This window comes from Equus quagga, chromosome 4 (assembly GCF_021613505.1).
Source record: "Equus quagga isolate Etosha38 chromosome 4, UCLA_HA_Equagga_1.0, whole genome shotgun sequence".
NCBI lineage: Eukaryota > Metazoa > Chordata > Mammalia > Perissodactyla > Equidae > Equus > Equus quagga.
In genome coordinates, this window is record NC_060270.1 from 64,640,118 (window position 1) to 64,658,659 (window position 18,542).

Sequence of the window (18,542 nt, forward strand, 5' to 3'; positions counted from 1 at the left end):
AGCCCTGAGGCGCGCCCTTGGAGATGCTGCCCCCTCAGCCGTGTGGATCCAGGGGCCAGAAGGAGGCGACAGCCACCCTACCGCTTGGCATTCAGGAGGAGAACATTTGGAATCTTTTCTTATCAAAGAGGACTTTGCAGCACTATCTGGCTTTGCTGGGTTTTGGTCGGAATTCTGGAGGGCAAGAAGGGACACCCAGGCTGGTGTGGGGGCTTCCCTGCCCCAGTCCCAGAGCTTCTGTGTCAGGCACGCACCACCCGGGTTGCCTGGAGCCCCACCCCAACCCCAGGGCAGGGCAGCGTCCCAGCGTTTGTTGACTCAACTGTCAATGCAACGCTCTTCTCCTGCCTTCCCATGGAGTCATCTTTGGCCACTGGGCCACAGCAGGCCCCGAACAGACGCTCTTTGGGCTGAGGGAAGATGGTGCCAAGCCCCAGGTTGAGACCGGCCCAGTGTTTAACTCCACCCTCTCTGGAGCAGCTCCCACAACTGCCAGAATGTGACAACAAGCCCTTGGTCAAGACGTTTAAAGCCCTGAATAGAAGAGAGGGATTGCCGCTCGTGTGTGGCCACCCTGCCAAGGCCCAGAGGTTGCCAAGCTCGTTTTCTCTAGATAATGTAATCTGTCTTGTTCCTCAACCCCCTTGTCCCTGGTGCTTTCCTCGTGGGGTCTCACTGCCTCTCTCCCTTCCTTGGGAGTGATTTGACGCCGCCTTCGGTAACCCCCACAAATAACCCCTGGGTGGAACGGATGCAGTTCTCACCAGCCTGAAGGTCGACATCCTGAGGCGCAGCTCCTCACCACCTGTGTGCAGACAGAAAGCAGAGCGTCAGTCCTCGTGGCCCTGCCCGGGAGCCCTGGAGGGCAGGCCTGTGTGTGTTCGCCAGCATGTCCCCTGTGCCTGGCTTGGGGCCCGGCTCAAAAAACGACTCTCCAACAAACGGGCGAATAAGTCACAGTCCCGTCCAAGCAGAAGAAGACGCTGCCTCAGTTTCTTCCGTAGTCCCCTCTTCATTGACATCTATTTTGCACTCAGCACTGGGTTCGACACAGGAAGTGGGGTGGTTCCGAACGTGCTTAAGACATGGTCCCTGCCATCCAGAAGCGTGGACTTTACCTGGTCAGACGTCTGTGAAAACTAGCCATCACCACAGAGCTTGGGGAGTGCTGAGAGGAGCAGCCAGGCGGCTATAGACACGTGATGCACGGTATCTAGACCTCCCGGCATCCCAGAGCACAGGGGCTCCCCCACCTCACACGAGGGCTTGACAAAGGACAGGTAGCCCAGCTCATCAGCCGCACAGCTGGGAGCCCACCCTGAGCTGCCTCCTTTCCAGGGGCTATGGGAGCACTCAGACAGGCCTGATTGCTCCCGGCAGGTGGAGAAGGGAGACCAGGGGCCAATCTAAAGGAGGAGCCCTGCCCGCTGCTTCCCTGACCCTGAGCCCCAGGGCCTTGCCCTTCATGGGGATGAGCAGCATGAGACGGTAGCAGCTCTGCTTTGCTCGTCACTGTGTTCCCTGCGTCTAGCGCAGACCTGCCCCCACGAGGGACCCAGGAAATATCTGTTCAATGAAACAGTGAATGAAGCCCTTGGAGAGGATGTGCTTTGATGGCTTTGACAGATGAGGAAGAATTCACACACAGGGGAAAGAAGGGAGAGATGCTGCCACCTTGGCGAAGGCAGCGGGTGAAGTGAAAGGTGCGCACGGTCAGCATGTTTGGGCCGTGCAGACTGAGCCGGGAGGGGAGAGAAGATGAGGGGTGTGGCGGCAGGTGAACACGACAAAGAAGCTTTTACCTCTCTGTTCTGTTGGACTAAGCATTGTCTTACCCCACTTGTTATTTAGTGCACGGGCATTTGTACGTTTAAGGACGATCTAAACCTCCCAGCACTTCTGAGAGCCTACAATGCAAAGAGGCAGTAATCAGATTGTAGATTCTGTTTCAAAGTCCGAGGTTACATTTTTCTCCCTGATGCCAAAGGAGCACGGTACCTCCTCTCCTGGTCCTGTCCCCGCTCTCCTGGGGACAGACAGGAAGAAGGAGTCTGCGCTGGGATGTTTTGGGGTGGACAGCGTCTGAGAATGTAGGAAGGGTGTCCTCAGGGACCCTGCAGCTCACTCTCCCTACTGATGCTCAGTGCCCTGGGCTTCCCACCCTGCACTGACCCTGCAGGAGTGTGTGTCCACAGGGGCCAGAGAGGCAGCAGGCACCGTGGGAAAGTGTGGCTCTGCCACCCACCAGGTGCACGAGCTGGAGCAGATCCTGCGAGTGACTTAGCACGCTCCTGCCTGAAATGGAAATGGCTCGGGTTTTGCAGGTCCTCTGCGAGGTCAGAGACACAAAGGGAGCACTGGTGAAATGTTTGTTTGTGTCACCAGCCCTTCCCCAGGAAGCACTCCTGAGATCCCTGAGGGATTATCATGCCCAGACACGAGGCTGCTGACACGGCTGGGCCAGATTCCTGCTCCTCCCCCCCCAGGGAAGCGGGCCCAGGGGACTTCCACCAGCCCTACCCCTGCAGGCATGGTGAGCCAGCTGGGCCAGGCTCTGGAACCTGCTTTGGTGGGAACCTCGACACACCAACAATTAACAGTTGCCGTTGGGCGAGGCCTTCCCGTGTAGCAGCATGGCTCTGAGAGGACACGCTGCTGTCCCTGGTTTCCAGGTGGGCTCCAGAGCCTGGAGCATGCCGGGACTGTGCCACGGCTATTCTGCTGGTGAGTGAAGAAGGGGGTTCTTCTGCCCAACTCCGCAATCCAAGCTCTTTGCCCTACTTCCTCTGCTTTGGGAAAGTCTGAGAGTCTATCTGAAAGTGTAAAGAAGCCCTTAATTGAATCCTGGCTCCCAGGCACCTCTTTCTTTCTTTCTTTTTTTTTTTTTTTTGAGGAAGATTAGCCCTGAGCTAACATCTGCTGCCAATCCTCCTCTTTTTGCTGAGGAAGACTGGCTCTGAGCTAACATCTGTGCCCATCTTCCTCTACTTTATATGTGGGATGCCTACCACAGCATGGCTTGCCAAGAGGTGCCATGTCTGCACCTGGGATCCGAACCAGTGAACCCTGGGCCGCCGAAGCGAACGTGTGAACTTAACCGCTGTGCCACCGAGGTGGCCCTGCAGGCTGGTCTGTCTCCCATCACCCAGGGAGGCAGTGGGTGGGAAAGACTCGAGGGTCACCACCCTGCCTCTGGCTCCACACTCTTGCTATGGCTCCTTGCTTCTCTACTCCAGGTAGAAATTCGAGGCCCACCCATGGTCTCTGGCTCTGTCACCTTCTGTCCCCTCACCCATGGCCTCCATGTGCCTCATGCCATCCCGCTCCTGACACCTGGGTGTGCCTCACACATCCTGCTGTACCCTGAGGAATGACCTGCCACATGTCCTGGACTCCCGCTCCTCTGACCCCCAGACTCTGGTGACCTCCACTCCTTTGAGAATGGCCCTGATCTTCTCAGTTCCCAGAACGGCTACACCTCAGAAGCCATGTCCTCCAACTGCCTTTCCCCAGCCACATGCAGCCCAGCAGCATGCCCTCCGAGCAACTGTGCTCTCATGTCGTCATGACCCCTGTTTCTCCCCAATCTGCCGGCCTGCCTTCCAGCTTCATTCTATCCCAACCAGCCTGGAAATTGCCTTAAATTTTTTTTGCTGGGAAAGCTTCACCCTGAGCTAACATTTGTTGCCAATCCTCCTTTTTCTTTTTCCTGCCCAAAGCCCCAGTACATAGTTGTACATTTTAGTTGTAAGTCCTTCCAGTTCTTCTGTGTGAGCCACCACCACAGCATGGCTACTGACAGATGAGTGGTGTGGTTCCACAGCTGGGAACCAAACCCCGGCCACCAAAGCAGAGTGTGCCACACTTTAACTGCTAGGCCATCAGGGCTGGCTCGAAACTGCCTTAAATCTTTTTTGGAACAAAGTGGTTTTATAAATACTCATAGACAGAATATAAAATTAAAGTATAATAAGCAGAACACAATGTGGACCCCTCTGGTCCACCCCTCTCCCGTGAACACTGTTGTCTCCTGCTCTCACCTTGCAAAGTCCCAGCCCTGAGCTGGGCATGCCGGGGATGGGTCATACCTCGAAGACAGGGCCCAGAGCAGTTTCATGGCCTGCATCCCCCCACCCCCGGACTTTAGAAATGTCCGGAGACCCTTCTGTGGGCCCTGATCAGCTCTTTCTGCGAAAAACCCCATATTTCAAAGCTCCCCCCCACCGCTGCTCACTCTGCAGAACACCTTGATCTGCGTCACTGAGAGAAAAGAGAACCCATCCTCAGCCTCCAGCTCTGCCGCTCCTGCATCCTCCTGTTCCTGGGAGCACTTAAGGGACTGCCCAGAGGACGGGACCCCCCCGACGGCCGCGCACCAACCCTTCAGCCCTGTCTCTGGCCTCCTCTATCAGGGCTTTTGCTCTGCCAGTTACTGTGGTAGTTAAAATGTGTCCATAAATTCTTTGACACTCCTCCCTTTAAAAGATGGGGACTCTTTCTCCTCACCTGGAGAGCGGATTCAGTGATTCGCTCCTAACAACACAACAAGGTGGAGAAATGGAGGGTATCTTCTGAGACTAGTTCACAAAAGGCTTGGGGCCTCCTCCGTGTCCTCTCTAAGTTCACTTGGCCTAGGACCTTGCTGCTGGGCCATGAGGACGCTCAAGCAGACCTGAGGAGGGGCCCTTGCGGTAAGGAGCAGAGGCCTCCTGTCCACAGCCAGTGATCTTGGATGCAGACCTTCCACTTCCGGCCGAGGCTTCACATTCCACAGCTCAGGTCAACAGCCTGACTGCAACCTTGTTACAGGTTGAATTGCGTCCCCACATTCACATGTCGGAGTCCTAACCCCCAGTACCTCAGAGAAGGACTGTACTTGAAGATCTGGCCTTCAGAGAGGGGATGAAGTTAAATCAAGGCTTTAGGGTGGGCCCTCGTCCAAGATGAGCGAGGCCCTCCGGAAGAAGAGGAAGAGATGCCAGAGGTGTGCATGCAGAGCGGGATGACCATGTGAGGACAAAGCAGCAAGGGGACGGCTGTCTGCAAGTCCAGGAGGGAAGCCTCGCAGAAAACCAACTCTGCCAGGGCCTTGGTCTCGGACTTCCAGCTCCAGAACTGTGAGAACACAGATTCCTGTTGTCTAAGCCATCTGGCCTGTGGCATTTTGTTCCGGCAACCCTAGAAATCGCACAGAAACCTCGCGAGGCGCCTGGCCCAGAACTGCCCAGCTAAGCCACACTTGGATTTCCGACCCTCAGAAGTCAAGTGATGTGGTAAATATTTGTCATTTTAAGCTGCAAAATTTTGGAGTACTTTGTTATGCAGCCATGGATAACTAATACGATTGCCCCTCCCTCTCACCTCTTTATCCATTCTTGCTCTTCTGTCCTTCCCTCTCTGCATAGGGATAAACTCAGGTCCTGTCTCTCCCAGAATGAACTTTCTTGGCCTCCTGACCCCCCAGCTACTGCCCTCATCTGGCTGTTGTTCCACAGCCCAGCTGCTTGAAGGAGGCGCCCCGGCACGCGGCCTCCACCCTCTCACTCTCACGCCCTCCCAGCCCTGGCTCACAGGCACATGCCCTCAAACGCTGCACTCACTGCCCCAGGCCAACATGGCGGAGTCCATCTAGGGCTCTCTCAGCCACACCCCCTTTCCTGGACGCACCCCCTGCTTCTGCAAGGCTGCTCCCCGTCTTCCTTTTTGCCTCTGGAGGCCCCTCCATCTCCTGCCAGGGCCCTTGCCCTCACCGTGACCTTCCGGGGTCTGAGGGAGATGCTGATTGTTTGGTCTGCCTGACATGCCTTCCCCTGTGTCCTTTTGGGGGCGTTCTCCTCCCTTTGTCCAAACTGTGTTTCTGACAGGGACTGTGAATCACGGGACCCCAGAGCGGGCATGTGACCCAAGCGAGGTTGCCCCTGAGGGGAAGCCCTGGGCATTTGCAAGTTCCTGCCTCTTGGAGGTGAGATGCTTTCTTGTTAGCTCAGGCCCTCTTGTCCTGCTCTGAGGCAGGTCAGAGTGGCTGAGCCCATGGGGGTCAGCATCCTGCCCTGGCCCCAGGGCCTAGCTAACCTCAGGAAGCAGAATGGGGGTGACCATCACCTGAGGGGATAAGGGTGAGCTGCTGGTCCCCAAAGCCCTCCTCAGAGCTGCTGGAGGTCTACAGACACACCATTGACACGCATTTCTGGGGCATCGCTGAGCTGGAGGATTGAGGGAATGGGTAAGACAATGCTGAAAGGCGAGTGGGGAGGTGGAGCTGGGGAGAAAATCAGAGTGTTGCTGGGGCCTGGAGGGGGCCAGAGTGGGCAGGGGGCTGTGTGCCAGATGGTGTGTGGGGCACAGATGAGGTGACTGGAGTCCAAGAAGCAAAACCCACACTGAGACTCTGGTCTATGTGACGCCAGCCCAGAAAGAGCCCTCCCCTGGAGGGCTGACAAAGCTTTGCCCCAGAAAGGGGTGTGAGCATTCTTTAGGCAGAAAGGGCGTCAGGGGCTGGGGGAGACACTGAGAGGCTTGGAAGGTATCCTATGCCACCAGCTAACTGCCTACTCCCCACTCCCCCGGAGCCCAGGGTCCCTGAGGTGTAATGCACTGCTCCGAGGAGAACAAAGGCTGCACCAGCTGGTGTAGGCAGGAAGGACCGCCACTCGGGGGAGGTCAGCATAGTCCAGTAGGCCATAGGGATCCGGCTGGACCTCGCCAGTCCAGTCGGTCGGGACAGACAAACACTGGCACTTTCCTACGGTTCGATCTAATACATGTGTTGATGTATGTGTATGTATTAAAAGCAAACTATATTTTATAGTATTATGACATTTTTGATTAGAAATACAGGCGATATATATATAAAGATGGAGATACATCTTCTTTAGAGATAATTATATTAAACCATTAACAGTGGTTTTTTCTGGAGAGCGGGATTGGAGGTGGTGTAGGCGGAGGGAGTGGGGGGAATTTTCCTTCACATTCTGCTCCTTTCTGTCATGTTTGGCTTGTCCATAGCCGTAGATTGCTTTCATGATCTATGTTCCTACCCACGGGAGTGTCCGGGTGCCTGAAATCCTGCCCTGTGCCACAGCGATGACCATCTGCCAAGACCAGCCATCAGCTTCAGTGACGGGGAGGAACGCAGGGGCTGCCGGGAGCAGCAGCCCCGTGAGGCGGGGGCTCTCAGTGGTGCGGAGCTTGGCAGCACACAGCAGGGAAAGGGGCCATATTCTGAGCCCCTCCACGTGCACTGCTGTGGCCCGGGACGGCTCAGCCCCTCTCTGCAGCCCAGAGCCCGGAGGGCCTGCAGAAGGACACATCCTCTATTGAAAGGGAGTCCCATCCCACACAGGAGTGCCTGGCCTTCGGGGTGATGTCCACAGGTGCCATTCCCATGAGTACCACGTGACTGGCAACCTGAGAGGTATATGTCCCTGAGAGGTGCCCCTGGCCCAGAGACACGATGCTTCTGGGTCCTCACTGGGCCTCCCTTCTCTTCTGCCCAGGTAAGCCCAGGGTGAGGACATGAAGCTGTAGTCCTCCATCCCATCCTGCCCTAGGGGGCACAGGGCCTAGCCGGCCTCGCTGCCAAAAACCTCGCAGTGTATGACAATGTGGAGCTGAGAGACCCTGCTCCCTCAGAGCCGGGCTCCTCACCCCTCCTGGGGAGTCGGTGGTGGCAGGGTGGCCCTGGTGAACAAGCTCTGCCAGGAGAATCTCTCCTCCCAGCAGGGTCTCCTCCCCTTCCAGCTGTGGGGAATTCAGCAAGGCCGCTGGTCCCACCAGCAGCCAGTAGACCGAGTTTATCTCTCCCCCTCACAGCGGACACGCACACTTGCATTCAGTGCCCTCGCGGCTCCCTGTGGGTCCAGGCGAAGGGCCTGCCTTTCCAGCCTCATCTCCCGTCCACTCTTTCAGACATGACTTGTGTCTCCTTGCAGCCACCCTGGTGCTGTCCTCACCCGTCCTAGCTACTGCCTGCCCCTCTCTGGTCCCAGAAGACCCTGGGCAGCACTCAGGACGGGCACTCACTGCCTTGCATTGAAACTCGTGACTCACACCTGCGCAGAGAACAGCTTTCCTGAGCTTCGCTGTAGCAGGTGCTGCCAGCCCGCCCGGGGAGAGCTTGGCAGAGATGCCCTCGAGAAGCCCTCCTTCATTGTAGAGACAGCCCTTGAGAAGCCCTCTGGAATTCACTGGTTTTGCCAATGGCATTTCCTCACTTGGTTTCCCCTTCCCGACAACCCGTCTGCAAAGATGGGCTTCCTCCTGAGACCGGCTTGTTCTTAACTCGAAGACATTATTAATCTTGTTTTCGCGTTGTCCACCAGGAAGCTCAGAATAGATGTGGTGGCTCTGTGTCTCCAGCACCCGGGAACTACGGGTCCTAGCCTTTCTCCAGCTGCACTCTTCTCCTACCTTAACTTCTGCCTCATCTTCATTTCTCATTTACTTTATTTTTGATTCTGTTGTACTATAGGTATCTGCAAGCTGCCTCAAATACTCTCTTTTGCTTACTTTTTGAATAAGGCAGGCAACGGATGACAGAGAGATTGTCGTATCCACGTGCATTTCGGTCTCTTCCGCTGCCTACGGTTCCCTTTTGCTCCCTCAGCACTCTGTGCCCTGCGCCCAGGACAGAGCAGGGGCTCAGGCCTCAGACTGTTCTCAGGTGCGTGCTAAGGATTTCCCAATAGTAGTTGGTTAATTTAATCTGCACAACAACACTGCAAAGTAAGTGATGTGGTTCCATTTGACAGAAGAAGAAACTGAGGCGTCAGCTCCCACACTTGGTAGGTGGCCAAGTCGGGATTTGAAGCCATGCTTGTTTGGCTCCAAAGTGCTTGTTTAGTCTACTTCGCCCCTCCTTAGTCTGACGCGCTGCCTTCTCCAGGGCTGCACTGTCCAATATGGTAGCTACTAGCCACATGTGGCTATTTAAATTTAAGCTAATTTCAGTTAACATTTAAATTCAGCTCCTCAGTCACACTAGCTGCACCTCGAGTGCTCAGTAGCCGCATGTAGCACGGGGCTACTGTGAAGGACGATGCGGAAGAGACATTCCTATCAGCGCGGACAGAGCGTCTCCTGCAGCCCCTGCGCCTGCACACGCTTCCTGCCAGGCACCAACAGAGCCCGAGCGGACTGGAACTTCCTTTCCTCTGCACCTTTGTGACTCTGTTTCCTTAGCCTGGGACATCCCTGATCTCCACCATCATCGTCCCCTCCTCCGAAGCCCGCTGGGTTCCTTCACCTACTTCTGTCCCCGCCCCGGGCTCGCCCCCAGGATCTCTGCCTCTGACTTCTTGACGCCCATGAGGTCTGGGCCCCGGTCGGGTCACTTTTCTTTTGCAGTCTCGCCCCGCCAGCCAGCAGTGAAGGAGCGTGAAGCCCGCTGGTTGGTTAATTGAGGAGGTAGACCAGAGAGTCTGAGATGACGCTGGCTTGGAAGACTTGACTGTCTCCCAGCTCTCCTTCTAGTAACTACTCCATTCCTTCACTTGACACACATTTGCCAAGTGCCCATTCTCTGCCACACCCTGGGAGGGTGCAGGCAACAGAGAAATCCTCAGCCTGTGCCTTAAAGGCGCTCATATCCAGTGGCCTTGGGCAAAGCATTTACCCTCAATGTGCTCTTGTGAAAATCATACTATAATTCCTGCTCTTCCTCCATGAATGGCTTGTCATAGGGCCTGAGGGAGAATGTGGGAGCAAGAGCCTTCAAAAGGCGTGAAAAGCATGAAGTTATGCCCCTTCTGTATCTGGTAAGTGTTTGTTCCTATGGCATCACCTCTCCTCAGAGCTGCAGACCTGCCACCCCCAGCCGGTGCTGAAGTGAGCACACAGCTGGACCCAAGACAGACACACACGGATAGGCCTCCGGGAGGAGGCCTTGAGGGCCAGACAGCAGGGCACCCCCGGGGCCAGGGAGAGGGGGAGCACCCTCCAGGAAGCACTGTTGAGCTGGGTGGTTCTTATCGAAGTTTCCTTGGCTAGGGGCGGGGGGAAGGTGTGCTCGAGGCCCAGGGAGCCATAAGCAGAGTTTTGGTTCTCTTCAGACTAAAATCCTGAAGGGAGTTCAGGGTTTTATGGGTTAGAACAAAATTCAAGTCAAGAGTTAGAGTGGAGTCCGAGGGACCAGCCTGGTCGTGGGGAGCAAACACACCTGCTTTAGGGGATTTAGGATGGGTCCCCACACCTGCCAGCTGCCAGACCCCCCAATGTCTGCGTCTCGAATTTCCTCCTCTGTGAAGTGGGCATGGATGCCCACCAATCCGACAGCTGAGGGAGGCAGCCCCTGGGAGCCCACAGTGCACCCCTCCCCCCAGTCACGCCTCCCCCCAGTCACGCCTCCCCCAACGACCCAATGCCCCCACGCAGAGGAGGCTGTGAGGCCAGGCAGGCAGGGTCCTGCCTCACCCTGGCGGCCCAGGCCTTTCAGAGGGGACTAACACAACTGTCCGAGAAGGTGTGTGGGTGAGTCAGACGGGCCCGGGCTCTGAGTTGAGGCCCGGCTCTGCTTCTCCCTGAGGACATCTTGACTTCCAGGGGCTCCAGTCTCCTTGCCTGTAGGAAGGAGGCCGTGACACCAGTGTGCTGTGAGGACGCAGTGAGATGGCACATATGGCACAGCTGACGTGTGCCAGGTGCCCAGTTATCGGCACCAGCCTAACCTTCACGCCCGAGTCCAAGGTGAAGCCTCATGCTAGGGGGCTCCGTCCCCTCTGTCAGGGAGTCTGCCTTCCTGCAGCGGAGGCCAGGAGAGCTTCTGCTCCTCCTCCTCAGCCCCCAGGCTGGCCCTGCAGCCTGATGGGCAGGCGAATCTCTGGGCTGGGGTTTCCGATGCCCGGGCTCCTGGAGGGGCTCTCCAGCACAGTGCGTCACAGGCCTTCCCTGTTTCCAGGTGAGCCCTGCAGAGCTTCCCCAGGTCTGTGCCTCCTGGCCCACCTCCTGCCAGCGACCCCCTCCCGTCCTCACAGCCTGCCCAGTGCCCCTGGCAGACACAGAAGGCCCCCGGTGCGCCCTCACCTTGTCAGGACGGGGGGTCTCGCCGACTCTCTTTGCCTCCACCGTCAGCACTCTGAAGGAGCAGGGAAAGGAGGCAGTGCCAGGGCTCCGGGCTGTGGGAGAGTGAGGGAGAGGAGCAGGAGGCGGAAGGGCCAAGAGGAAATGGCCGAGAGCTCTGGGCCACGTAATTTATTGTGGGACTTTGTCCTTGGGCTCCAAGCACATCCACTCCCACACGGCTCCTGCAGCCCCAGCAAGCGGAGGCTCACAGCTGGCTGATCTTTAACCCTGGCTCCTCGGCAAAGTCCCCACAGGCCATCAGCGTCTGCGTGCCACACACCTGTTGCTGGCCACCAGCCAAATCCCATGGTGACAATCAGCTGGTCATCCAGGGAGCTCAGCATCTTCTCAGGTGTCCTGGGGACTCCAAGGAAGCCCACGCAGGAGCTCTGCTCCCAACCCCCGGGTCCTAATTAGGAGCACAAACGGGAGATGCCAGAAAGCCTGGTAACAGGGCTAAAGGCCATTAGGGTGTGTAGCTTCCCAGTAGGGTCTTTGGGAACAGAGGGGCTGGCTTGGGCCGGGACTGGAACGAAGTGGGGATTTTTGCTATGAGGCCAATACAGACCCTTCTGATGGGAAAGGGTTCTGAAGGGCGTCCTGGGAGAGGCCCAACAGGAGGGGACGGGTGGTCCCTGCAAGTGAGGGTGAGGGCAAGGCTTTGAAGGGGAGTGGAGAATGAGCGCAGGGGAGACACCTGCGCAGCTGCAGCCCTTTCCTTGTGGGCAGAGAGGCCTCGGTGGTCCTGACAGCTGGCCCAATTAGAGCCACTCAGGTTCCTGCCCTTTCCCAGGACTGGGGAGCTGCAGGCAGAGGTGCGCCCCAGCTATCACCTTTTAGACAGAGGCGAGGCCACAGCAGGGCGGCAACCCAGACCTCAGACCTCTTTTGGGCACGGGAACCAAGCGCTGGTGGGAGAGAGCAGGGCAAGCCAGAAGAGCCGCTGAGCAGGAGGCCGTGTGGCCCCAGAGAGAGGCAGAGGTCCCTGCCACCCGAAAGCGCCGAGTGAGAGCTGCCTGTGCTCCCTGCGGGGGCTCCAGTCCCGCTTCCTTCTGCTAAATGCTCCTTTTGTTGAGACAGCTTGAAGGAGTTTCTGTTTTGTTTTCTTTTCATTGTTTTATAGAGGTCATATGGTTTATAACATGGTGTAAATTTCAGGTGGACATTATCCTATTTTAGCTTTTGCATAGACTGCATTGTATTCACTCCCAATAGCCTAGTTTTTCTGTGTCACCACACACGTGTGCCCCTTTACCCCTTTCACCCTCCCCCACCCCCTTCCCCTCTGGTAAGCACCAATCTGTTCTCCTTATCCGTGTGTTTGTTTGTTTCCCCCATATGCCTGAAATTATCCAGTATTTGTCTTCCTCCATCTGACTTATTTTGCTCAGACATTTTTCCAAAGAAGATATACAGATGGCCAATAGGCACCTGAAAAGATGTTCAACATCACTGATCATGAGGGAAATGCAAATTAAAACTACAACGAGATACCACCTCATGCCGGTCAGAATGGCTATAATTAACAAGACAAGAAATAACAAATGTTGGAGAGGGTGTGGAGAGAAGGGAGCCCTCATACACTGCTGGTGGGAGTGCAAACTGGTGCAGCCACTATGGAAAACAGCAGGGAGATTCCTCAAAAAACTAAAAATAGAAATACCATATGACCCAGCTATTCTGCTTCTGGCAATTTATCCAAAGAACATGAAAACACTAACTCAAAAAGATATCTGCACCCCTATGTTCATCGCAGTGTTATTCGCGATAGCCAAGACTTGGAAGCAACCCAGGTGCCCATCAACAGATAAATGGATAAAGAAGATGTGGTATATACATATGATGGAATACTACTTGGCCATAAAAAAGACAAAATCATGCCATTTGCAGTAACATGGATGGACCTTGAGGGTATTATGCTAAAGAGCTTCTGTTTCTTACAGCCAACCAGCCCCTGCCAAGAGCAGGGGAGTGAGTTGGGAGATGCCCTGATGCAGGGCCGTTGGAGGAAGCCATGCTCTAAGCCTTTCATCGGGCCCCCATCTGCTCCCCTTGAACCTGGCGCTTAAGTTTTGCCCTCAGCCCCAACTAGCCTCCCATCCCCTTACAACCTCTTCCTGTTACTGGGCCAACATTTGTTTTTTGGAGGCTTCGCATGGCACGTGGCTTCTCTGGTTTAGGAAAACGCCATTTCCCTCCTATGGAGTTGGCAGTGCTGCCCTGGCAGCTCCCAGAAGTGGCGGGCCCCTTACTCTGGGACCCCCACCACCAGGCTGGGTCCTCTATGGTCCTCTTCTGTTGCTGTCATGCAAAACAATAGTGGAACAGGATATCTGTGTAGAACAAAGCCATTTATAAGATATCTCTATCCAGAGCCTGTCTTAAACAAAATTTGATAGAAACACATTTTGCACACCTACAAACTCACCTCCCACTTTTTTTCACGTCTGATGTTCTATCATAAGCATTTTCTTACCCTGTACCAAACTTTAACCGCCAGTCTTTAGAGACAGCGCTATAGTCCATCCTCCAAGTGCTCCATGACTTGTGTAAGCGTCCTCCCTGGACAGGCATCAGGAGGCATCCAACCCTTTGCTGTCAGCCACAGCCCTGCAGTGAATGAACTGTGCTCACAGTTTTGTTTGCATTATCATTACAGGAAGATTCTAGAAAGGAACGTATGGAAACAAGGGGCATGAGTGTTTTGTTGCTAACCTTCCTCCAGTGGGACATCAAGTCCTCCCTCCCAGCTACAGTGTGCATGTAACTGCCAGCACCTGGCCCGATGCTGTGGGCGTTGGCCAGGCACAAGGAGGCCACCCTGAGAGGCCTTCTCCTAGAGCCTCAGCTGTTCCCCGAGCCCTGGGAATCAAGACAAGGGGCGGGGGACAGTCAGGGCAGCTTCTTCCCTGTCACACCTGTGACCAGACTTGGCTCTCCCACAGCCTAATGCTGCTTCCACAGTCCTCCTCAAGATGCAAACATTCTGCCACCCTGTACAGATATGTTTCTGAGCTGAGCCGAAATGCCTCCTTGGGACAACCTGTGTTTCACGCCATTCCCGTCCAGTGATCAGGCCCATTGTAGCAGCTCCATAGCAACTGAAGCAGAGCATATGTTTGGCTCCACCAACGTGTTGTAGAGCCCCCTGAAGCTGCTTGTTTCCTGGGGGCCCTAATCTTCCCGTGTAGCCTATGGTAGCCGAGTTATCCATTCACACTATCAAATAGCGCCCCTGTCAGCAGAGAACTCTGTGACTGAGTCACTCGGTAGAGGATTTTAGAATTCTCAGTCTCAAAGAGAACTAGCATTTAACGAGTACTTTCTGGGTGCTGGACTCTTTGCATGTGTCATCTCATTCGACCCTCATAAAAACCCTACAAATTAGGGGTGCTTAGCCTCACTTCATAGTGAGGAAGTTAGAACCAACGAAGTAAGAAGCTCGCTGAGGTCACAGGCTGGAGGTGGTGGGGGCTAGGTTTGACTGGAGCTCTGACTCCCAGGCCAGCGCTCAGACGACCCTGACTGTGTCCTCCGCCGCCCCCAAGGCAGATGAAATAGTCGATTTTCAGAGATTTTCAGAGAAGGTGCTTCCCCAACTTGCTTGCCCAGGCTCTGAAGGGCCTTTCCCCTTTCATTTCTGTGGTCTCCGAGGTGAGGCAGAAGAATTTCTGGGAGGAAGCAGGGCTTAAACACTCCCCTGGGGCACAGTCACGCACAGCAGGTACACTGTACCCCTTGTCCGTGGTTTTGCTTTCCGCGGCTTCAGTGACCCCTGGTCAACCGTGGTTCGGTAGTAGATGCTGCTCCTTCTGACAGAAGGTCAGTGGTAGCCTAATGCTGTGTCCCAGTGCCGCTGCCTTTCAGCTCCCTTCGTCTCATCACTCAGGCACTGTGTCATCTCATAGCATCACAGAGGAAGAAGGGTGAGACCAGTACAATAAAATATTCTGGGAGAGGGAGAGACCACATTCACATAACTTTCATTACAGCACATTGTTATAATTGTTCCATTTCTTTAGGTATTGTTGTTAATCTCTTGCTGTGCCTACTTTATGAATTAAACTTTATGATAGGTTTGCACGTGTAGGAAACAGCCTAGTATTCAGAGGGTTCAGCACTACCTGCAGTTTCAGGCATCCGCGGGGAGTCTGGGAACGTCTCCCCTGCGCATGAGGGGGAGTAGTGTGTAAGCGTGTATATCGGGGGTATGTTCTCTCTGTGTAGGTCAGGGTTTCTCAGTCTTGGAGCTCCTGACATGTTGAACCCGAGTGTTATTTGTCAGGGGTTGGGAGGAGCTGTCCTGTGCACTCTAGGATGTTGAGCAGCATCCCTGGCCTCTACCACTAGATGCCCTCCCCCAGTGGTGCAATCAAAATGTCTCCAAATATTGCCAGATGTTTCCGGGGGGACCAAGTCATCCCCAGCTGAGCACCAGCGTATAGCTCACAGGTCCAGGTGCAACGGAGGCTAGGAGAAAGGGGGCCAGCGAGGACCAGAATGGGATGTCCTCTTGGAAGAAGTGACCCCACACCCGCTTTCTTGGACGGCAGGAAGATATGGCTCAGAAGATGAGAAGGGTGCAGGGAAGAGGCTGCTGGACTGGTGCTCCCAGGGGATCCTGGTTCTGACACACCAAGGAAAGGAATGCATCATCAGGCAAGCCCGAGTGCTCTGCCCTCCCTGCACCAGCAACTGGGAGATAGACATTGCTAGACTGGGTGGAGCTCGGATCCAAAGTCCTGATGGGCCAGGGAGGCATCCACCACCTCAGTCCAGTAGGGAATGACTCATTTCTGAATGTGCTGTGTCACTATAACCCATCTGAGGACCCACCCAGACATTTGTCCAAAGCAGCGGGAGGGGCAAAGTAGGGGCACAAAGTGTCACTTTCTCCTCCCTGGAGAGCTTGGGCAATCTAGTGAATAAATCTCGGTCTTGGATCCCGGTATTTAAACCTATGCCACTGGTTATAAACATGAGGCCTCTGCCCATGACCAGGGTCGATGGCATCCTGGTGACTAATTTGATTGCCCTGGGGAGGTTGAGGCAGTGGGAAGGGAAAACAAAACTTGATTGTGTAGCAACTCAATAAAACAGGCAAATGATGCTGATGGTGCTGATTGTGATGATGACAAGGATACTTTGTGTAGCTCTTGGAAGAGGTTCAGAGTGAGAATTACATTGCTAAGAGCTTCACCTCTGAGAAAAGAAGCCTGAGGATGGATTTCTTACCCCTGGCTAGACTGCTCTGTGTTCACCAAGATCAGTTTCTTTCCCTCCTGGTCCCACATCTGGGAGACTCTTTGCAGCCTCACTCATGATTAGGAGTGGCCTTGGAGTGAGGGTAAGTACCATTAAAACCTCCCGTGCCATCCTCCGCTGCCTCTCTTCTCCCCTCTGCTGGCGGCATGCAAAGCATCCAGCAGTGGATTCTGAGGCCCTAGGGAATGGTGGAGCCACAATACGGAAAGAGCCTGGGTTTCTGGATGACTCCTGGGAGGAGAGTACCACCTCCACCCCACCACTGCCCCCACTGCCTATTTACAAGAGCAAGAAATAAACCTGTTTGTGTCAAGCCACTGAAATTTGCTGTTGTTATAATAGTTAACCTACCATGATTAAAACGTGGTCCCTCTACCATTCAAATCTGCCTTTGTCTTTCAAATATCGGCTCAATCCTCCTCTCTCAGAAAGCTGGCCCTGACTGCCACAGTCCACTCTAGCCTTGCTCTCCTTTTAATTCTCATGGCACTTGTTACTCAGATCTCATAATTATCTTTTAGCAAGTGTTTTTTTCAGAGTAGGACTTCCTGATGGATTCTAAGCTTCTCAAGGCAAGAATCATATGTTAGATATTTCGTATCTTTACAGTGCCTGATAATAATAATGATGACCAACATATATATTATGTCCCAGGAATCATTATGTATGTATAGACACATCTGATCCTTACAACAACTCTATGAGATAAATACTACCATTATCCCCAATTTATAGATGAGGACATTGAAGCACAGAGAGGTTAAGTAACTTGTTCAAAGTCACACAGCTGGAAAGTCAGAGTCAGGATTCAAACCGATAAACTTGAGTAATGAATGGGCTTGCAGTAATTATACCATCTTAACCATAATTGTTTCAGGAATGTTGGCTTGTTTGGTGAAACTGCCGCCCTTTTGGGCAGAGAGCAGTGGGGTCAATCCCACCTGGTGTAGTCTCTGAAGCCAGCCAGGTTCACAGAAGCTGTCACCCACACCTGCAGCCTGAGGGAGCTGCAGCCCAGCCACCAGCCAACTGTGTGGGCGGGCGGGGCCGGGTGGCGCAGGGTTTGCTCTCAGTGCTGGGGTGTATTTACCATCCAGAGCCCTGGGGAAGAGTCAACAGGCCATGAAAACTCGCTGCTGCTTTAAACTGGTTTTGAATAAAACGACTTATTTTTTTCTGCATAGCCCCTAAAACTAGAGATTACAATCCCTAGTAACTTCTCCTAAATCTGCTCTTAATTATCTTTCTAGCTTTGCATCTCCTGCTAAACCCAGACCCAAGAATATAAACTGTCTTCCAATAGAGGGTCGGAGCCGAGGGAGGTCCAGGGTCTCGAGGCCGTCCCGTGTGCAACCCTCACTGACCTGGCCGCGCGGTCAGGCGGTCACTGGCTCGGCGGGTGTTCCCTGAGCCCCGCTCTGCAGGACCCCATTCTGGGTTTCAGGTCGAGGGAGGACTCACGCGGCCCCCAGCTCAGCGCTCACACAGGCACAGGACAAAGGGAGAGAACCTGGCAGGAGACCCTCTGCCTGCCTGTTTGATGTGTTTAGTCAAAGAAGTCCGCACATCTCCCCTTGTGGGCTGGACTTAGCAACTCGCTTCCAAAAAATAAAGTATGGAAAAAGAAAAATAGTAACTTTATATGAGAGAAACCCACAAGATGCCACCCTAACCGGGTGTCGTGGGCTGAATGGTGTGCCCCCAAATCCACGTGTTGAAGTCCCAGCCCCCCCCCCACCCCCGTGGCTCAGGATGGACTGTATTTGGACACACGGCTTTTAAAGAGGGCCATGAGTTTACAGGAGGTCCCTAGGGTCAGCCCTAACCCAACCTGACTGATGTCCTCGTCAGGAAAGATTGGGATGCACACACGCGCAGAGGAAAGACCCTGTGCAGACGGACGGAGAAGGCGGCCATCCGCAAGCAGGGTGAGAGTCGTTGGGAGGAATCAACCCTGCTGCCACGCTGATCTAGAACTCCCAGACACCAGAACGGTGAGCAAGGAATTCCTGCCGTTTAAGCACCCAGTCTGCGGTGTTTGTTACGGCAACCCCAGCAAACTAATCCTCCAATCGGTCAAGTTAACGTCTCCTGTGATAAGTCATGCTCATGCCCTGTGATGAGATGGGCACATCACCACTGTGGTATTCTTCCCCCCACACTGTGGAGGCAGTGTAGGCTGGTGGGCAAGGTCAAGTGCTTTGCTGTTAAACTTGGGA

The 18,542-nt window shown here is 54.5% G+C and overlaps 1 protein-coding gene across 2 annotated transcripts in view; it reads right to left on the reverse strand.

The window, feature by feature from the left end:
• Positions 1-11,155, reverse strand: part of MYO7B (myosin VIIB) — a 93,518-nt gene extending 82,363 nt beyond the window's left edge. For both annotated transcript variants that reach the window (XM_046659014.1, XM_046659013.1), the window contains exons 1-2: positions 11,020-11,155; positions 765-805 (exon numbers count right to left, since the gene is read on the reverse strand). In XM_046659014.1, the coding sequence (XP_046514970.1) occupies positions 765-782 (18 nt within the window). In that variant the 5' untranslated portion in view covers positions 783-805; positions 11,020-11,155. The remainder of the gene's footprint in view (positions 1-764; positions 806-11,019) is intronic.
• Positions 11,156-18,542: the final 7,387 nt, after the last annotated feature.